General features: G+C 50.3%; 1 protein-coding gene and 1 non-coding gene across 5 annotated transcripts; one reads left to right on the top strand and one right to left on the bottom strand.

The window, feature by feature from the left end:
- Positions 1 to 91: 91 nt before the first annotated feature.
- SLC16A4 (solute carrier family 16 member 4) lies at positions 92 to 12,101 on the top strand. Of its 4 annotated transcripts, none has more exons than XM_027816484.2 (9): positions 93 to 929; positions 1,545 to 1,645; positions 2,521 to 2,653; positions 3,342 to 3,485; positions 3,968 to 4,129; positions 4,652 to 5,200; positions 6,504 to 6,715; positions 7,487 to 7,580; positions 11,746 to 12,101. In XM_027816484.2, exons 1-9 carry the CDS (start codon positions 845 to 847, stop codon positions 11,898 to 11,900), a joined length of 1,635 nt encoding a protein of 544 aa, XP_027672285.2. In that variant the 5' UTR covers positions 93 to 844; the 3' UTR covers positions 11,901 to 12,101. The 4 variants fall into 4 exon arrangements, with proteins under 4 accessions (XP_027672287.2, XP_027672285.2, XP_005447190.2 ...); XM_005447133.4 differs by having other exon boundaries at positions 94 to 1,030; XM_027816487.2 differs by lacking the exon at positions 93 to 929 and adding an exon at positions 1,125 to 1,247.
- Positions 5,801 to 17,172, bottom strand: LOC102057497 (uncharacterized). The gene is made up of 5 exons (XR_008735361.1): positions 16,868 to 17,172; positions 14,275 to 14,461; positions 12,296 to 12,545; positions 7,614 to 10,553; positions 5,801 to 6,712 (listed from the first exon to the last, which is right to left on the bottom strand). It is a non-coding gene; the product is annotated as an uncharacterized LOC102057497 (transcript).
- Between the last annotated feature and the right edge of the window lie 3,958 nt (positions 17,173 to 21,130).

Genomic DNA, 21,130 nt, shown 5'->3' with positions numbered 1-21,130 from the left:
GAGCTGGGAGCAGCTGGAGCTCCAGACATTCGACAGCTCCCAGTGCAGATGCTGCACCAGATGCTGCTGCCAGCACCAGCACCCCCAGCCCCCACGTCCTTCCAGCCCTTAAACCGTACTCGCTGCAAAAATCATTCCACTTCAATAAAAGCGTCGCGCACACACTGAAATTCCTACTATAGGGAAAGCTCCTCCGTAGGCTCAGATGTATCCTGGGCTCCTCCGGTAAGATGGAGCATTGCCTCCTCTGCTAGGGGAGGGGAGCAGGGATCGGTATCACCATCCTGCAGTTTTATCTGACCTCAGGAACGCGGTTGGGGTGACAGGTCAACCGAAACGCGGGGGAGGAAGCGTGAGGGCTGTATTTACCCGGCAGTTTGTGCATATTTACAATAGAGGCGCGGAGCCAACTCAAATCCTGCTCAACTACCAGCTCTGCTCAAGAGCTGCTCTGCTCCAGCTGCTGGGCATCTTCAGGCTGGAAAGCCTAAAGCTTTCCAGACTTATCCCCTCCTAAATGACGCCGCTTCCCAGGCCAAGGGCTGCGCAGCAGAGGCAGGACAGGCAGGGATGGGGCTCCGCTCCCCGCCACCAGCAGCCCCAGGCTTCTCTTCAGTCCACCATTGCCACCTACTGCTCTGCTCAACGGCTGGCGAGACCCAGGGCTCTGCCTGCAGCTACAACCCTCGCAGGCTTCCCCTCCTCTTTCCTCCCAACAGGATTTCTGCTCCCAAAGCCCTGGGTTTCCTGCTGCCGGCTGGGGAAGGGGAGGGACTCCTGGTTTTGCTCCCAGTAGCGGAGGAGGACGGGCTCTGCCCACCCGGCCCTGGTGGTGCCGGGCTCCATGTGCCGCTTCGGGGCTCCTTGGGAAGGACAAACACCTTTGGCCTCACCAGCACGGAGTGAAGGACCAGACTTCGGGCTGCCAGGTCAGGAAGGGGGGATTTAGCCTCTGGAGTAAATGAAGAGACGATTCCTCTTTGCAATCCACCATTGCGGGGCGGATTTTCCGGCATGCAGCAGCAAGGCGGTAAGGAAAAGCTTCAGGTTCCTCAGCAGGACCCTGCCGCTGCCAAACGGGATGTTCCCGCTGCACAGGACGGGTGAGAGGATGGAAGGGAGCCCAGCAGGGAAGGATGGGGTAGGGAGAACTTCCCACAAGAACTCCAAGCTGGATACAGACAGACGGTGCCCCCCTGGCTTCTGGCACAAACCAACCAAACTATCGATGCTCGAGCAGCAGTAAGGTGCTTGTCCCTTGAAATGCATTAAAGTCGAAGTGGTTACAGTAATTTGCTGGGAAAGAGAAAGGATATTAAACTGTTTTCAGGCAGTGATAACATGCAACTTAACATCTGTTGGCAAAAAGGTGGGGAAAAGCTTCGCTCACCCTCACAAGCTGAATGCAAAATCCCGGTGCCCACCCTGTTAACAGCCAAGAGGCTCAGGGGTTCCCAGGCAGGCGATGCCTTCACGGGAATGGTTTTTCAATTGAAACAGCAACAGAGCAAGTTGTTAACGTGTTCTGAAATTCTCTTCACCAGGAGAAAGAAGGGAGGAAGAGCCGGAGGCTCTGGCAGCCGGGAGGAGCCCAGGCGCCGTGGACGGAGGGTGGGCATGGGGAGTGGTGCTCCACTTCTTCCTGGTAAGCAGAGAAGGGACCCAACCGAACCCTCCCGGCTGGGGCGGATGGAAAACCTCGAGTCCCACTCACAGAGAGGAAGGGACAGGCTGATCCCACCGGCCTAAGGGTGCTGCACCGAGTGCCATCGCCCGTTCCACAGGGGGCCGAGCACAGACACACACCTTCCCTATAGCAATAAGGTGACTTTCCCTGCTGGTGCACAGCACCACGGTGGTGTCAAGCCCCAGAGGGGTGTCTCGTACCTTTAGGAAGGGCATCCTGGGGCAGCGGAGGAGCGGAGCTGCGATGGGTCCCAGGGACCGACTGCAGGAGTGGCACAGGGTGCAGGCAGCACACGCACACTTGGCTGCTCTCTCCCGGGAAGACCGGGCATCTTGCCACCACTTAAAAGCACTACTTCTCCATGCTACAGGCTTTAATAGCACACACCATCCTCCCAGCAGTGACGAAGACAATGCCATCTCCCAGCTAGGAAAGCTGGGAAGAGCAGGACAGCTTTCCCCATTCCCACTCCATCCAAAGTAACGCGCTGCCAATCATTAACCGCCTGCTACCATGGAGGAGGCAGAGTTAAAATTAAGGACACAAAGCGTCCTTTGGCCCCGTGGCAGGACAAGCCTGGGAAACTGCACCGGCTAACGTCCATCCCCAGTTCACACAAAAGCTTTGAAGAGTCCCTTAAAATGAAACCGCAGTGTGGCCACCGCCAGGCCACCCTGCTGATACTCTCCCAGAGCCACCCCCACCCCCACCCCCCAGTTAATGTGTCCCAGTCAGTTTCTCCCACAACCCAACAAGTTAACCACACAAGAAAAGCAGAAGGAAAAGCTTTTCCTGCCCCGACCCCTGCGGCATCTCCCCTCCTTCCAATGCAGGTCAACGTCCTCGTGATAGGGATGCTCAAGACCTTTGGGATTTTCTTCGTGGCTTTCCAAGAGGAGGTGGGGGGCTCCTCCGAGCAAGTCAGCTGGATCGGCTCCATCATGTCCTCCCTGCGCTTCCTCGGAGGTGAGCTGGCATCTGTAAGGACTGGGGCAGCACTTCAACCTCAAACCCATTTGCTTTGATATAAAGGGCCCCAAGGACGCTCTGCGGATCCCATTTCCATCCCAGACTCTGCAAGCTGGACACGGCTGGTACCCACACGTGTCTTAGCGGGAGCGTGGTGCAAGGATGGGGATCGTGTGTGTCACATCTCGCTGTAGCGGGTTTATCACGTACATCCAGAGCAAAACCTCCCCCTAACACCGGTATTATCGCCTCCGACAAGCCAACTGCTGAGCAGATCGCAGTCACTGAGCATGGAGTGCATTAGGCTCACAGGATCACGCAGGTTGGAAACGACCTTTAAGATCCTCAAATCCAGCCAGGAACCCCTAACATTGCCAAGCCCACCACCAAACCGTGTCCCTCAAGGCCACAGTTTTGCTAGATGATGCAGCTTTCTCAGGACGTCTGAAAGTTTGGGCTTCGATTCCTTCCCCTGCCCTGTCCCCCGAGCTCCCAGCAAGGTCTCTTGGCTGCTCTCCTGAGCATTAGCCCATCCCAAATTTCTTGTCACTCCCTCCCTCCCACGGTGGCATGTGGACCACTTGCCGGGGCACCAGATGCACCGAGCCCCGTGCAAGCCCCCAAGCCCTGCAGAGCAGCGTTTGCCACCCTCATCCCGAGATGTTCTCCTTCCTCTCCCTTCCAGCCCCGCTCGTGGCCGTGGTCTGCCGGAGGCTGGGCGAGCGGCCGACCTCCATCATCGGGGCCGGCTTGGTCGGCGGGGGCTGCCTGCTCAGCACGCTGGCCACCAGCGTCCCCTTCCTCTGCGTCTCCATGGGACTTCTCCTGGGTGAGCAGCCTGCGATGCGCGGGCGGGCAGGGATTTTCCTGGGCACCACCAGTAAAAGCAGCTCCTTTACCATTACACCAGGCACCCTTTCATAGTAAAACATGCCCCGCTCCTTTCTAGACGTGTGAAACCCCAAAGCTTCGTGCTCAGGAGCATAAAATACCAATTTCAACATGCTAGTCCCAACTAAACTTGATTTTTTTTTTTTCCCAGACCTAACATGAATCCTGACCTTTTAAAATCCCTTGCTAAAAGCACACATCCTCAAAACCCCCAGATACTAAATACCATGCATGAAATCTTGTTTCTGCCGGTTGCAACAGCGCAAGTCCCCCCCCACTTCCAGCCCACCAACCCCCCCCGAGCAGCCCCACTACGCAGGCAACGAGCTTGGGGTGGCACGGCTTTGAATCCCTAGAGCTCACGACACCAAGCAGCCACTTTTGGGGCACAAACATCTTCTTTCTGTCCCTTACCCACAGGTGTGGGGTTCGCCTGCCTGTACCAGGCGGCGGCAGTGATGACGGCCAAGTGCTGCAGGACACGGCTGGCTTTCTCCAATGCCATCGCCCGCTCTGGGATGGGGCTGACGTTTCTGATAGCGCCGTTCACTCAGCTGCTCATCGATTTTTACGGCTGGCAAGGTGAGCGCATCTCCCGTTTACTCAAATTCATCAGCACTGAAAGGGCGTGTGAGGACATCTGGGCAGGGTAAGAGGCTCTTTTTTAGAACTGGATGCACCGAGGAACGGCTCTGCCTCCTCTAGGATAGTTTGGGGACATGATGTTAATGATTAAACACTTCATCAGTCATTAAAGTCAGAGTCAAAACAGAGACCTCAGAAGCCAAAAGCAAAACTGAAAATCCCTACTTTTACTGCACCGTTTCAAGCCACCTGGAAGGTCTGTCAGGCGTAATGGACTTCTAATGAGGGAAAACAAACGAAATTCCCAGATCCCAGGGGTAGCTCAGGATTTATTGCATGCACCCGTGTGGAAGGGGCTTCCCGCTAGAAAACCAGGAATAAAAGCTCCTGTAACACACCTCCTCCTTACGGCACAGCTTTCGCCGCGTTCAATGCAAACTACCCCCTGTTCTAAAAGATCATTTCCTACTGCCTCTCCCCTCGCATCCCAAGGAAATTGCACCTTCTCTCTTCCCTCAGGTACCCTCCTGATTTTTGGAGGCATCATGTTAAACCTCGTGCCTTCCAGCATGCTGCTGCGACCCATCAGCACCCAGCCGCCTCAACGCTGCTCTGCTAACGACCAAGACGGTGGGTTTTTGATGGCAAAGAAGGATTCAGACACCCTCGGTGGATGCTTAGATGAAACCACTCGTGGGCAAACACGGCTCCGCAGTGCGCAGGACCTTTCTGCCACAGAGGGACTCATGATGTCCCATGGCAGAGATGTTTCTGGTCCAGGAAATACATCTGCTTTGGGAAGGCTTGAGAAGTCGCCCAAGGACAGCTGCTCACCAGAAATAGCCACCGAGGCCAAGAGAAGCCACCCATCCCTTCCAGCGACCGAAAAAAAGAATTCACAGCCTCTCCTCGACTTCTCCCCACTGAAGGATCCCGTCTTCTGCATTTTCACGTGGTCTTTTTTGTTCAGCCACTTGGCTTACTTTGTGCCCATCTTCCACCTGGTAGCAAGAGCCAAGACGCTGGGCATCAGCAGCATGGATGCCTCTTACCTCATCTCAGTGGCTGGTAGGCAAAAAGAATCTTTTCAACCCATTTATAATTACAATGAGACCAAAACAGAAAAGAAAAGCAACACACATCTTGCCAAGAAATAGTCCCAAATACATCCTAGAATAAATCTTCATGGAAAAGGTTTAGCTCGCAGCCCTTGCCCCCCTTCTGTATATATAGCGTCGCCTTCTGTACATGTACAAAGTCGCTCTCACATGGTGGGTGGTTCTCTCAACCTAACCTACATGATCCCCCATCGCTGCACCCAACACACACACGTTTCCAATTACATAGGTGCTATCTGTCCTCCTAAAGCCTTCCCACCACAGTCCCTGCTTTGCTTAAACCCACGAGCCACAGACATCCGGAGCCACCCTGCATTCAAAGACCTCCCATTTGATCCAGGAATGCGTGCAGAGAGAGAAAAATTCAGTATGGGGGGGGTGGGTGGGTGGGAAACATTAACTTGCATCTAGCTATTTGGATTTGGCACGTTCACCCCTGAGAGGGAGAAAAAAACCAACCTACAACCCCCCAAAACCCAAACCCATACCTGATTATAAGCAGGGATTAACACTAAAGTCGCATTGGATTAAGAAAGCAGCTCCAACCTCAGTCATCATCAAATATTTTATTGTACAAAAATAAATCTTACTTCTACACTGCTGTATAATATTTAGAAATGACGTACGCTGTCAAGGCATCCAAAAGGAGAGTGCAGCAATGAATCTGACATTTTGAATTAAGAGTAGGAGGGACACAGCGGTCAGCAAGATATTAGCTGGCAGCGAGCACTCCTCTGATCTTTAGTTCATAAAAATGTATCGAGAAATGTAATAACCAAGTATCAAAAGTTTGCTGAGCCTTTAGAAATAATGCCAGGCTTCTGTACGCCTTTGCTTCTTTATAAAAATTAAAATGTCATAAGCATATTTCTGCTCAATATTCTGCTTTTTCTCTATCTTGAAAAAGAGATCAAACAGCGAGCTTATTTTCACTGAAGGGCATTTCAGAATTTTCTGCTGAGTGCACAGCCCTTAATTGAATTTTTACAGACCACTTTGGTGCACCCACAGGCACTTGGCAACAGCAGGCACCGAGGTAAAGAAAAAAAATAAATAATAGTATGAATTTTACAACAGGCTAAAAATGCCTTCTCGTGTAACTTCCCAGCACCTCGGCCCTTTGCAGTCACGCTCTTAGAGCGAGCGGCAGGTGGAATTGGGAGGCGCTTCAGAGCAGAGCAGTGCAAAAGAGAAAAAAAAAAAATTAAAAAAAATTCTTCTTTGAGGCTCCAGTGAACTCCTCTTCCCCCCAGGCATCACAGAGACTGTCAGCCAGCTGCTCTCGGGCTGGGTCGCCGACCAGAACTGGACCAAGAAGTATCACTACCACGTGGCTTACCTGGTCCTGGGTGGCATCACCAACCTGCTCTGTCCTCTGGCCACCACCTTCCCCTTGCTCATGACCTACGCGGTGGCCTTCGCCATCTTCTGCGGTGGCTTCATGGCTCTGATCCTCCCTGTGCTGGTGAGTAGGAGATTTCATTCAAAAAAAAAAAAAAAAAAAAAAAAGACGCAGTAGGTGGCATTTCCCACAGTATTCCAAAATTATCCCAACCCCCTTTCATGAAGGCTAAATACCCCGGGGCTGCTGCAGACCTGCACGACAGGGCTCTGCCCCCCAGCCTGCCCACTCTGAGCCCCACATCTCTCCCAACCGGGATCCATGGCCCAGATGCAACAGAAGCATTGGGAGCTCGTTGCAGATTTTTAATGACCTGGCTCTGCTAATTGCCTTCCACATCCTCCTTTCCGAAGGAGACTGCTCCAGCTCACAGGAGCCACAATGAAGCCATTCATTGCCTAATGTGAAGACAGAGGGTTGAGCCTATCTGCTCCCCATCCCAGAATTATCTTTAACATGCACAGCTCGGTTATGGCAGGATCCGGAGAAGGAGGCATCGTTGTAATTTGGCATTTCTTCCTGGGAAATAATTCAGGAGTTGAAAATACCTTCCCCAAAGCCTTAGCAGCATGACTACTTTCAGGAGATGCCGAAGCCCTGGAAGGCAGAAAAGCATCTCACATCCCGGTAATTTCTATGCTGGCCTTAAGGAGGCAAGCAGTTTCCGGGCTGGATCAGACCTACAGCTGTAAAGTTGTTTCAGAGGAAACTCCCCAGGGGAGAAAAAAAAATAATCTTAGTAAATAATAATAATTAAAAAAAAAAAATCAATCTCTTGTGCTTGCACATTCTCCTGAATTCAATCAATAATGATGCACTTTGTTTGACGAACAGGTAGATCTTGTGGGTGTGCAAAAACTCCACAGCTACTTGGGGTTTGCTGCTTTCTTTGCTGGGATAGCAGCCGTCGGCGGCCCTCCACTAGCAGGTAATTCTTTTAAAAGTTATATATAATATATACCCACTGCACGCATCCAGGGATAAACCGTGGCTGGTTCATTCTCCTGCCCATATGCATTCCAAGGATGGTTTTTCTGTCCAAGTGGGAAAAAAAAACCCAAACCAACAAACATATTTCAATTTGCAGCAATTTATCTTTACAGACAGGCAATATTTGTCTCGTGAATTTGCAAAACACAACTAGCAGCTTGGAAAACAGCTGCATGGATAAAAGGCAGCTAAACCCCAGGGGCACCTCTTAACCCTGACCACAGCAGAAGAGCAACGACCACGTTTACCGTGGATTTTACCCCAAATGGGGCGTTACAGCACTGAACCCGGAACAGAGGGACTGGAGGGGAGACAGGGGGAGGCAGGTACGGCCAAGGACAGGCTCAGCAGCAGTCCCACCAAGCAGAGACATTGAAATATAAGGAGAAGCCTCAGTAATCTCGTTGTTGAAGAAGATTACACAGCTCAGCCCCAGGAGCTCCTGGGCCCAGAGATAAGGAGGACAAACAGCCTTTCCTCCTCTTTCTCTGCCAGAAAACCAAGGCAGTCTTGAGTATCTGGCAGATTTCAAGCGCTTAGAAGTCAGTCTTCAGTCTCTGCTTATGAGCAAGGGACTTGTTTTCGTAAACCATCTTGGCCAGGACAAAGCTTTTCCTTCCCTGCTGTCCCTTTAGCCATACCTCACTGCTGGAAACAGGACTGGAGCTCTTCCTAGGTCCTCATGATGCAAACAAACTAGAAAAAGCCGCAAGGTCAAACACCAGCGTGAACAACGCCCCATCACCCACCTAGCAAATGTAGCCTGAATAAATTAAGAACAAGTTGCCAGCTTTTATTGCTCCGTGCCCTCCGCTGCCCCACGCCTGCAGGGGTGCTTTGCTCAAAGCTCCCAAGGATTCTGCAAACACCAGCTCCATGCAAAGTTTTAGCGATGCTGCTGTACCACGAGCACGGGGGAAAATTGATTTCCCCAATCGATATTTCTAGGTTGGTAAAACACTGTATATGGATGCAATTTCGAGCAACCAAAGCGTTTCATTGACAGGGTGCTTTACGCTGTGACGGTGATAGATGCCCTACAGGGGACACGATCTCTTCTACTGATAGAAGACAGACGTCCACCAGAAAGCAACACCCCCACCGCAGTAAATCCCCTGACACAGTAAAATCCAGTTTGAAGAGAGCTAAAGAACTTGGCTACCTCTTCTCCATGCATCACGTACGCTGAGATAGTGGTTAGACTTTCATCCGCTTCCGATATATTTTCACTAATTGGAAACCGTTTGCTTTCTGCCAGCGCTAGTCCCCTTGCCACGCAAACGCCTCTGAGTTTTGTGAAGCAAGCAGGTTTCCTGCAAAAAGCCTTAGACAGAAATCGGTCTTCTTAATCCTGGTGGGATAAACAAAGGCCACGCAAAGCCAAGAAGCAAAACTCCGTCGGATCCGTCTCACTGTAGGGCAGAGTGAGAGGGAAACGATTCCGAGTTCAGGATCGAGGTTTGTGATCCCAGATAAATTCTGCAGTTTTCTCTTCCAATACAGCTGTCCTAAGCGTGAAAACCAAATGTGACCATAACCTACTGATTACCCCAAGTGTCCAAACGCACCAGCTACTTTCAAAATACGGAACAAGATCCCAATGCCATGTGAGACCCTGGGGTTCAGTGCCTCTGACTGCTGCTGGCCTCCCCAAAACCTTGACTTAATTACAATCTTATAAAACTCCAGGATTTTTATGCAGCGAAACCCAACAATGAGAACTGCAAAGGTTAAAAATGCTTATTTTGCGTACTAGAACAAAGCCTGACCACAATGGAATGAAAAGGTGACTTACCTGCAAATCTGTTTAACTAAAATCCCTTCAATCCAGAGGCAGATGGCCCGACCCAAAGCCCAGGGTGACAAGTTTGAAGGTTCCTTCACAGCTCCTCACCTGCCAGCACTGCTGGGTGCTTCTGCCACGCTGAGAAAAAACCCCACCCAAACCAGAACAAGACAGAATAAACACTATTTCAGCAAGCCATCAGCAAGCTAAGGAGAGAAGAGTCCCTTCGACTTCCATAAGCAGCACAAATCAGTCGCTCAGACTGCAAAAGAAATCGAACCAACGACGTAATCCAAAATTACAAACCAGATTCCAGCAGCCAGGGCGCAAACGCCAGCCCCGGCAGATCTGGGTGGTGAAGGGGGAGAGGACGCAGTGGTTTGAAAGCTCTGCTGGTACACGGACTTCGACGCTCTCATCTAAATTTTACCTGCAATCCTCACACTAGGTGCTGCTAATTAGGGTGTCAGGAATATGCAAAACGCTCGATTACGGACAGGCAGCACAATTCAAACAGCCTGACCGCAGCCTGCAGCACCAGTGTGCGCCGTGGACAGTTAGTGTGGAACACTCAGGGATTTACCAGCGTTGCTTACAAAACTGCTGCTCCGCTGAAGTTTGCACACCATGAGCTTCCAATTCAGCTTCTGCAGCAACAATGATTTTATTTTTTTTTTGGAGGGTGAGAAGTGGGGGCACAGACACTGTGCTTTAAAAGCGCTTTAAAAGGCTGGGGTGTGATGCAGTGGAAGGTGGTCGCTGTGCTGCCAGCGAGGAGGCAAGGCTGGTCTTTCAGTGCTAAAAAAACCTAGAAAAATTAAAAAATACCCTAAGGATATTTAATAAATAAGTTAAATAAATCAGAGCTCAACTGGAGCACTCTGTCCTACAGACCTTACAAACGACTGTGTTAGCATCCCTGCTCCTGTCCAAATCCCAGAAACTTTCAGACAGCAGGAACAGATCCCACCTTGGTAGGAACAAGATCCCACCTTGGAGAATAAACCACTCCACAAAAACCTACGGGTCCCAGGAGAGCCACCCACGTCACCAAGTCCGGCACCACGGGATCCTCCTTTCCAACAGCGCGCTCCATCCTTGCCTGCACCGTGGCTTACACTATCCCTGAGGAAAAAAAAAAATAAAAAAAACAACAGAGCTGAAACACCCCTGAGAAAGACACGAGCCAACAGAAACTGGAAGCGGGGCAGAGCAAAGCAGCCCGCAGCTTTCCCTCTGTTTTATAAAACCTTCCTGCTGCAACGTAAATCTACAGCAAGGGAATGTCACCCCCTCCGCTTTGTCACAGACCCCCCCACGTCACCAGCCCTGTTCCTTTCCCAACCCAGAGCTCGCAGGGAACAGCGGCAGCTCTGCTCCCACGCAGCGAGACTGGCATCTTCGGGGACCACGTTATCCCCCCTCCTAACCACAGCTGCTCTTAAGAATTCCAAATTTGGGCCAGATGGTGCAAGTTCACGGAGGAATTCCAGTTTATGCCAGCAGAAGATCTGGCTCAGCTGCAAACCCACCCCAGATACCCACCATCCCGTGCCAGATTTGGGAGTAAATTAAGGTTTTTATTACGTGCAGCAGCAACTCCCGTGGCTTTGTATCTTTTAGATTCAAATGGATGAATCACCCGCTTTGAAAATTATTGTCTAGCCACGAGATGTTATGCCATAACTAAACAAAACACTTCAAGGTCATTTTAAAAGGTGACCTGCTCTCCTTGCAGATTCCAGAGCCTTTATGGAATGTAGGTTTTCCTTTTAAGTGCTCACAAAGTTACTTTTAAGTGAGTTTGCTTCCAGCTCCTGGCCCGGGATCTCTCACTTTAGACAGTTGTATTAAATTGGGGCTGCTCACGAGAAGGCGATGCTGGAGAATCTGGAGTTTGCAGCCCAGATGTTGCAAACACCAACACATGCAAGTCATCTCATTAGCCCAACGGGATCTCCCATCTGCCGCAGCAGCTACTTTTGGCCCACTTATTTAAACAGGAAAAAGAGCCAGGGATTAAATCAATCAAAATTAAGACCCGTGTCCGCTATACGGATCAGGAGAATTTAGCTCTGGGAAGAACGACCTCCAAGTCTGCCTGTTGCACCAACGGCAACGGCCCAAAGCATCCACATAAATGCTGCACAGCGGCAGGCATACGAGAGCTTAAGATAATTCAAAGAAAATACCCGAGGAATTCTTAAATAAGAACACACATCCTTTGCTTCCCGCCCACCTCCCCAAAAGATATATTTTATTTTTTTTTTCAGTGAGAAAAATCCAACAGCTTTAATAACAATCTTTTCTCCTGCAGGGTGGCTGTATGACTACACGCAGACATATGTCTGCTCTTTCCTCTTCGCTGGAGCCTGTGCTCTCGTCTCACCTATTTCTTTCTTCTTTGAGCCTTCAGCCCAGAAATGGAAGCTAAAAAAAGCCAACCTGAGCAATGGCCCCAGGCTCGGCTGAAGCAATTCCTCAGTAGAAATCTTAAAGGATGCTCTTTGGCTGCATCTGTGGTTCGAAAGCGATCGCCAGCACAGACCTGCTGTACTGGGAAACACGAACAGCAGCAAAAATGAAAATAGGGATTTTTAGATGACAGATTCACAGTTTGCATATCTAGATTATTTCTCCTGCACGCGTGATTAAAGCCATCTGAGAAATACACAGTGTAAAGCATTATTTGATGGGACAAAAGAAGTCCTGCAGCCCCAACGGACGTGGGCTTCCCTTCGACTCTGCTCCTGAGCCGTGTCTTTCTGTACCCCAGCCTGTATCTGTATCCGAGTCTGCCAGCTCGGCATCGCAGCGGCAGAGCCCCCCCGGCCCCCCCATCCCCCCAGAGAGCAAAGCTGACTCACCTCTTGGCACCAGGCAGCCCAGGACCTCCAAAGTGCCAAACCCCAGCAGGAGGTTTTAGCTTATTCTATTCGGATATAAATAATTAGCCCCCGGGAGGGATGCGAGGACAGAGGCAGTACAGGGAGATAAGGATTAAACTTCCGTGAGGATCCAGCCGTTCCACCAAAGCCTCTTTTTCTGCGAGAAGGATGCTGCAGCACGGCCACTCACTCTCCCAGGCACGGTGTTATTTGCCACAGCACAGAGGACCTGGAAGCAAACCCAATTCTAATTAAAGCCAGTACCACAACCCAGCAAGTTGCAAGATCAGACCCAGCTCTCAGGCTCCTCTCCCCTCCTCCCCACCCTCCCAACCACCCAGCAATCCCCTGGGGTTCCACGAACGCACAAAGACAGCTTCCAGAGGTAGGCAGCACCGCTGAGCCTGTGTTCAACCAGCACCCTACGGATTTAATCCGGATGGGCAACGTGGAACACTGTTCCTTTGATCCTCTTGTCAGTAGCGAGATCGCAATTTTTTGCATTATCACCAGGTATTTTAAATTATTACATGGATCTGGCATACGATAAGGGGTTTACATGCAACCATCCCAGCCACTGGCACTGACTTTTTTTTTTCCCCTCCCCTTTTTTAAAAATACCAAACTGTCAAGTTGTTTCCCCTATAGAAACACTCCTAACTGTCAAATGGGTTATCTCGAGCACGGAATTAAGTGGTCTGTATTTAATAAAAAGCTACAAAATATTACAGCGGTATTAAGAAGCTAAAATATTGCCACAGGCAAGAAAGTTTGCTCGCAGATAACAGGTCAAATTCCGCAGTTGCACAACTACACAACGCCAAAGAAACTAGAGCTGCTTAAACAAGGGGAAAATTTAGCCTTGAATTTGCAGTAGATGGGCAACATCAGAGCTACAAAATGGTTAATTTTTCAGGTGCTAATTCACGGTCTGAACTCCTGCGGGAATCCGCGGGCAGCCAGCGCTTCCCAAGTTGTCCTTTTACACCACATCACGCACAGTATGCCCGTCAGCTGTACCAGTTAGTATCTGTACCCACCACAGGATCTCCAGTGGGTTATTTTCTGAGCCACTGGGGTTTAAGGATAAGACGACAATTTAAGAAGCGTTTAAAGCACTGGGAGTTGGAGAGGGGCGAGTGGGCACGGTGTGATTTGGCTTAAGCCAGTCCCACACGAAGCCTTCAGCTGAGACCTTCGGTAGCAGGGATGAAGCTTTTATTTGCAAATTTGGGTTTTCACCTCTTGAAAAGTTACAGTTCATCGCTCTCCTGCTGAACAACTTAAAGACGACCAGCAGCGCTGCTTTGCTGTCCTAACAGGAACTGTTAGGAACACCGGGCTTCAGGTTTTCCAACCCAAAAAGCTTAAACTCCCCTCTTATTCTGCATCTTTTTAACAGGTATTTGAGCTCAGCAGTGATTTTCACTATTAACAGCGCGAGACCCAGCGACTAAAGCAATGTGGGGATGAAGAGCAGCCAATACACCACAGCTTCGTCCCACTGCTCTTGCTCCACACGATTTATAGCACCTATCTCCATGCTCTGATCTCTGCCTCTCCCTGTAAATAAAGCCACTCTGCTCAACACCATCCGCCTTTCAGCGCCAGCCCTGTTACATCTTCCCCCATTTTGCCACCAAGAAACGAGTTGCAGTGGGATGCGGTGTCCACACCTCCCATCCCATCTGCTCCAACAAACAGGCTCCCTTCCAAACCTCCAGGTTTTTGAGGAGGAGAGTCCTCCCCTGTCCTCTCCACCAGGCTAACACATCCCACCAATTCTTTACCTTATTTAAAGAAATTGGTTTCCCACTGTACCCCCTCTTGCCTTCTGCAAGCAAATAGCTGAGCTCCCACTTCCCACAGCACCTTACCCCATGGATGGGCACCACCAGCCTTTATTTGCCCCCCAAAATAATTTTGCACAGGAATAATTAATCCCTAGCCCAAATTACCTCTTGTCTATCAAAAGAGGTCGAGGAAACCGGTCCCCACAACGAGGAACTCCTCCCAGCTGCCCTGCACAGTCCTGCCGTCGGGCTGGGAGGTGGGAAAAGTGTCTTCAAGCCTTTGTCTTTGCAACCGAGCAGGCTCAGGACAACGTCTGCCAGCCAGGACCCTTCTCTCCTCTCGCAGCTTTTGCTGAGAAGGCAAGCACAGAACAGATGCTTTAGTTCTCCTCGCAGCTCTGAAAACTAAAGGCATTTATTTACTTGCAAAATACACGCAACACACACGTTAGAGAAACAAACGGCTGTGACGATGGGAACACCTGCCCGGAGGAAGACTTTTCTGTCCCATTGAAGTCATCTTGCAAATAACTTCATAAAGCCAGTTTTGCATAGCAAAAGAGCATCATGTGCTGTTTGGATAAACACAAAACCAGGGTTTGCTGGGACGCAAACGAGTTTAAAAGCTGTCACCTCTTAGGTTGACCAGCAAATCCCCTTCGTGCCCGTTCCCTCGCTCAACCATAGGACACAGGGTAGGGAAAATGAGCAGCAATGGCTTAATATGATTTGCAGCATGAAAAACACTTTGCTTAAATGCGGTGTCCTCCCAGCCCTCCCTGGTCCTGGGAAAGCAGCAGCCCAACAGCAGAGGACTGGATCCCCTCGGGCTTTCCAACCCATGTGCACCTCTCCAGCATCATCTCTGCACCTTGCGTGGGAAAGAAACTGCTAACAACCTCCTAGAGATCTTCCCAAGAAAATAACTGAACTCACAAGAAATAAGAAAAATATTGTAACACTAACGACAACCTCAGCACTCCGTGCTGAGTCACTCGGCGTAACCTTTTCCTGCCCCAAGCTCCTTCTGTGCCTGCGTGATGCCCGGGGTAACGCGCTATGGCAGGCGGCACTGCACCTGTATCTCCATGAGAAATCGGGTTTGGAAGCATTCTAAAAGATCTGTGGGTTCAAAAATCTTCTAAAATTCATGCCAGGAAAACGGGGCAGAGAAACCAAATGCTAAGGATCTCTCCAAAAGATACAGTGGCATGGCACAGTGACATGCAGGCTCCCAGCACACGCTGGTGAAGCACCCGAGTGACAAAAGGCTTTTGCACGAAGCCCAAGGAAACAGCCTCCAGTTTTCCCTGAAACCTGGCACAACACCCCAAGTAACTCTGAAGAAAAAAAAACAACCAAAAAACCAAACAACAAAACACTTCATTCAGATAAACAGTTTTCTGAGTACCGATGGATGGGGGACCGTTACCCCAAATCCTGATTAATTTTAGCACCGAAAGATGAAGAAAGCAAGAAGAAAATGTGGAATTGGCTTCTCCAAGGCACGGCAGCACACACTGCTGCAGTTAAGGATTAGTCACTCCTGGGTTTGTTTCATCCAAACAACCCTGCTGCCAGGCGGCCACCCTTCCCAGGCGCTGCGGGGCGGGGGAAATGCTTTTCCCTCATTATTCAGTGATTTATTCCCAGGTATAATCCTGGAGCTCCGGCCAGAAAGGGAGCCAGCAGTCACCCCGGAGCGTGGGGACTTTGCTTCCATCCCAGCCGTGCCCAGAAGAGCCTGGTGTCCCCTTCTCGCCTGCCGGGACCCGCTCCCAGCACCCGTGCCAGGGATTTCGGCAGGGCTGATTTACGGGATGGGCACCTGCTGCATCTTAATCCCCACTGCAACCGAGTTTACACAAGCCAGGATAAAAAGCTGCTAAGACTCAGCTCGGGTCCATCAAAGCCACGGAAGTCGGTGCAATCGGAGAAGCACGCCACCCAAGTCCTTCCCTCACCCTGGAATTATTTTATATTATTATTTAATACAGTCATCGTACTGTATTAAATAATAATATATTTTATTTGCACGCTCCCCTTCCTTGCCCTGTACCTGCGGGAACCTGCTTTGGGTGACGGAAAGTCAGGGCAGATATTTTAAGAAGTGGATTTAGCCCTTGCTCAGTACAGAAAATAAACCTCTCCCTGCCTCGTGCTCTCCATGGTCAGAGTCTCTCCTCGATAAAAAAAAATAAATAATAAAAATCTACCAATAACCAAAGCTGGGACTTCCCCACCGCTCTGCTCAGATGCCAACAACAGATAAATCCAGGCACTGAACACATAGAAAATTGATCCTGACATTTATCATATAAGAAGGGATGATCCTTTTCTCACAATAAAATCCCATTCCCATGCTGGAAAGGGACCGTTTCACTCCTTGCTCCAATGTGCTGGAGCCAGCCAGGAGCCACGCAGCCCCTCGGAGGTCCGACACCGGTAGAGGGGCAAAAAATTTTGGGTTTAACCCATCACCCGGGATCTCACGTCGACCCTTTCTCAGCACCTCAGTCGCTTCCTGCACAAAACCACTGCCAGACCTCGCGCCAAAGGTGACACGACGAGAAACCCCAGCGCTGCAACACGCTCAAGACAGGGCGAGGGGGGCAGCTCCGTAATTCAGATTTTAAAGCAGAAGGAGAAGCTTTTGGATGACTGCAGCAGGCACAGGTCTGGTCCTTGGGCTGTGCCACACAGCGCAGCCCAGACGGGACGCACCAGCCACCAGCGCTCCTCAGGTTTCTGCTTTTACCTTAAGCCGCAGGAAGCAAACAAAAAGCAATTTAAAATAGCTGGGTAAGGATATGACAACCCGGCCTTCCAGCAACAGGAAACAAGGCTGTTCTTCCTCCAGCCGCTTGTTTGGCAGATACCATGTGCGGTTTCGGCTGTTTACTTGCCCTTACGCATGCTGATAACAGGGACACCCGGCTTGTTTTGGTGCTTGCTTCCCTCCCTGCCTGGAACATGTCCCACAGCCGTGTTTGCCCGCTGAAACTCAGCAAAGCCTGAATTAAAAAGTTTCACTTCCAGGGAGATGAAAGCCTTCCCAGGAGGTGGAGAGGTTTGGGTTGGTTGGTTGGTTGGTTTTTTTTGGTTTTTTTTTTCAAAAACAAACCCATCTTTAAAGGTAGTGTAACTGTTTTCATTGAAGCAGATGGGAATTTATCAGCTACCCTAACAAAAAAAACCCTTAAACCAGATGTTGGCAAAGCCAGAAGTTTTAGCTTGAGCTAAGAGATCCTGACAGAAAAGCTTTCCAGCCTGCAGTAACCACAAAGATGGGAGCTCTTGCTCACAGCCACGGACAATTTCAGAAGCAATTCATGGGTCAAAGTCTCCACTTCCAAAGCGATACAGACTTTGCCTCTGAAGTCACCACCGAGCTTTTGCAAAACTTTCCCCTACCAATATTTCTCATGTGGGCAAGACAGGGCACGGATTGCACTCTGCTTCGGGAGAGGCAGCGAGTGTCTCTGCAATGCCTCGGTGACTAATACAGCACCAATAAATCGGTCTCCAACCCCTCCAGCCTTTGCCCGAGCAGGGAAAGGGAGCGACAGCCACGCTGGCTGAGACAAGGATGGTTGCAGGGATGGGTTTATCGAGGACCAGGCTCTGCCAGCCTCAACCTGCTGCTGGGACACCAGCCTGCGTGCGATGAGGAAGAGCAAAAACAATTCTTAAAAGATACCTGCCAGCCGGGAACGCACCCATGCCGGTACGCCTTAGCAAGAGCAGAAAGCTGAGCTGGTGGAGGTGAAACATGGCATCTTGGATTCATCCACCCAAGAGGAGCAGCACCAGAAACAATGAGGTCCCCTTCCTCGCCGTGCCCACCCTGCAAGCCTCAACGGCAGCAGCTCGGGGGGGTTCAGGAGTTTATCCTGCACCAAACCTCTGGCCAGGCTAGCAGCAGCAGGGGGCTCCAGGCTGGAGCACCCGGGGGTGCCGTGCCCACGCTGCCCCCCAGCCAGCTGGGCTGCACCCCCCATCACCGCCCAAAGGGCAGCACCTCCCCACGGGCAGCCAGAGCCCAACAAGCACCCTGGTGAGACCTCATTAGCTTCCCTTAATGAGCAACCCGCCTGCACCCTGCGTGCGTCCCCAGGCATACCTAAACCATCTAATTTTACAGGCTTGGAATGCAGTACCCGTGGGTGAAAGGAGAGGCAGGGTGAAGGATCCAAGTGCTCGCTGGCTACAAATGGCAGAAATGACAGGGAAAAGTGCCAGTTGGGGACGGCCCGCAGGATCAGGCTGCACGCCTCGCTGGAAGCCAGCCTGACCCGTCCCCGGAGCTGGGGACAGGAAATACTGAGGATAACTAAAAATCTACAGAGCCATGGTCAGATCCGATTGCAGAACTGGGTATGAAGGTCAAGGCAGGGAGATAAGTAGCTGGAATATGTTACCCGCAGCAAACCTACGGCTCACCTGCTCATCTGTGCAAGCCGAGCACAGGCGTGCACACCCCATCTCCCAGTCCTGGGACAACACCGAGGAGCTCAAACCCAAAAGCACAAGCACAGGAGCTGGGCTAGGAGGTAGCAACTCGTTAACCCACAGCAACACCATCACGTTTGATAGCATCCGTATCTCCATTTTTCAACCACATTTAATTAATGCATCCCTGGAGCGGGATACAGAGGACTGACAAAACAGCAGACCTTTGTGCCACCACGTACACATTCCCTGCTCCTACCAGAGACACCTCAGCTCCACTAGGACATGAACAAATAGGATGAAGACCAGCAGGCTCTTGTTAATCTGCTCCAAGTAACCCATCACACCGAGTTCTTCAGCAGCTTACCCTGCCTTAAGAGTTTTTACTTCACCCAGTTCTCAAGTCAGCTATAATTAAACTCAGGCACACAGCTACTAGACAATAACCCAAGCAGAGACAATAGGAATGACAAAGCCATCAGCCCAAAAGACTTTCCACTTCTCTCCCCGGCCCTTCTGCAGATGCCTTGTCTGATCGACTCGCACCAAAAACCAGGACACATGGTGAGAGCGTATTCTCAAAGAGCATTTGCCATTCCATAGCAAACCGGCAGCACGAGGCGAACATAAGCTTGTTATTAGCAAAGAGCAGAATCTGGGCCATCTGATGTTTTAAACTTATTAATTCAGCCGCGGCTGGTAAAAGCACAATTCTAAAAAAAATGTGTGAATTCAAATAACCGGTTCCCTTGTCTAATCCACTCGCATCGCTTTCCACCGCAGTGCAGTTAATTAAATGGTTCTCTTTATAAACCCACTTTCCCCAGAAGTCTCATTAGCCAAATTAATATGATGCATATAGAGCACTTAACCCTTCAGAGAGACTAGTTTTAACAAAAGCCTGGTTTACCTGGCAGCCGAAGCATCCCTCTATCCAATTCTGAGGGCAGAGGGGCAGAACCAGTGCACGAAAACCAACTCGCTATCACAAAGCAGCCATAGGAGAATCATCCCACGATACCTCCAAGTTTCCAGCATAAATACGGAATGTAAAGGAGACAGTTAAATACACAGTGAAACGTGAGTCAGAGAGGCAGACATCTCCTGGAAGAGCCACCAACAGCCCTGTTTGCCCTCACGCAAGCCAAAGCATACCCGACAAGTGGGAGAGTGCTCGGCTAGCCAAGAGGCTAGCCAGCTTGTCAAACCCACCTCCTTTAGCTGAGTTATGCTGATAGATCACTCCTCGCCTCTTGGCATCAACCACCCGGCCCTGTCAAAGAGGCTGAAACACGCCGCCCGTTCCTACCAGCCCCAGAACGTTCGTCCACCGCTTCCCATTATACCTGATTCAGAGGTCATATCTCAACAGAACATGAAATACATTGCAAAAATATGAATTTTAACTACAAACAGCAACTTCTAGAGATAAAAGGCATCTCATGAGCCTCCCCTCCCCGCTTCCCTCCCCTCATTACCATCAACATCTACAATTATGCCCATTTACAATAAAAGGCTTAATTTAAACGCTTACACCAGCACCCCCAAATGCATAGACAGCTTTGCCTAATCATCAGCTTGGCTTTCTGTATCAACACAGACAAATTACAAACAGTATTCTGGGTTAAAGCAGTGTTAATTCAAGCAGCTCACAAAATCAAAACAACAGCTTCAGCCTGCCAAGCGGAAAACCTGTACTTTTATCCGTGCACCACCTTGCCCCAGGTGGGCAGAGAAACCTCGGGTTCCTCACCGGGAGCCCCCAAAGCAAACACAGAAGCTACATCCAAGACTTCGCTCCTTCGCTGCCATCCCAGAGAGCAGCCGGAGCAACACGTTGACCAAAGCAAACACGTTAGTAAAACGTTAGTAGACCGGAGAATCAAAAAAACAAAAGAAAACAAAAAAAAAAAAAAAAAAAGGCAAACAACAAAACCATCTTCTTTTACATGACAATTCAGTTCAACCTCTTAAACCCCCTTACCTGTTTCAGGGATTTACTCAGCTCTCTGCCCCAGGAGCAGCCACCTTGCAGAGCACAACCGTGGCATCCTTTCGTTGAAAGGCACCTGCAGCCTAGCAATGATCCTGCAGGGCTGCAGGACAGCACTAGGTTCGTTATCCACGGGAGGTTAAAGTATGTCAAGGCAATCAGGGCAAGGCTTGCATTTCAAGGTGTCTTCATCTGCATGTCACATTAATTCTAACAGACCGGCAAGAATAACACGAGAGGTTTCTGAAGCCAACGATGCAGCAGTGTTAGCTTCCTCTTGATGTCTGCAGTTGTCAAATGCGCCCCGAAGTCTCCTGCAGCAAACATGGAGTTGTGCTCCTGCACTGGAACAGCCTTTCCACAGCTCAGGAGCCCCCAGTACAGGAGAACGCAGCAACTACAGCACACAACATTTTCAGGCCGCCTCCATTTTTTTCCTCTCACCATCTGTACTACACCGTGCGGCGACTGCAAGCAAACATGCAGCCGTACCTGGGACGCGATCAGGGTGCATGCACATCCGAGGCGTGTGGAACCATTTGCTTCAAAACCGGTCAAAATAAGGCACTGAGACAC

The sequence above is a fragment of the Falco cherrug genome, chromosome 16, assembly GCF_023634085.1.
Source record: "Falco cherrug isolate bFalChe1 chromosome 16, bFalChe1.pri, whole genome shotgun sequence".
NCBI classification, from domain to species: domain Eukaryota; kingdom Metazoa; phylum Chordata; class Aves; order Falconiformes; family Falconidae; genus Falco; species Falco cherrug.
This window is presented reverse-complemented; position numbering and strand designations above follow the sequence as displayed.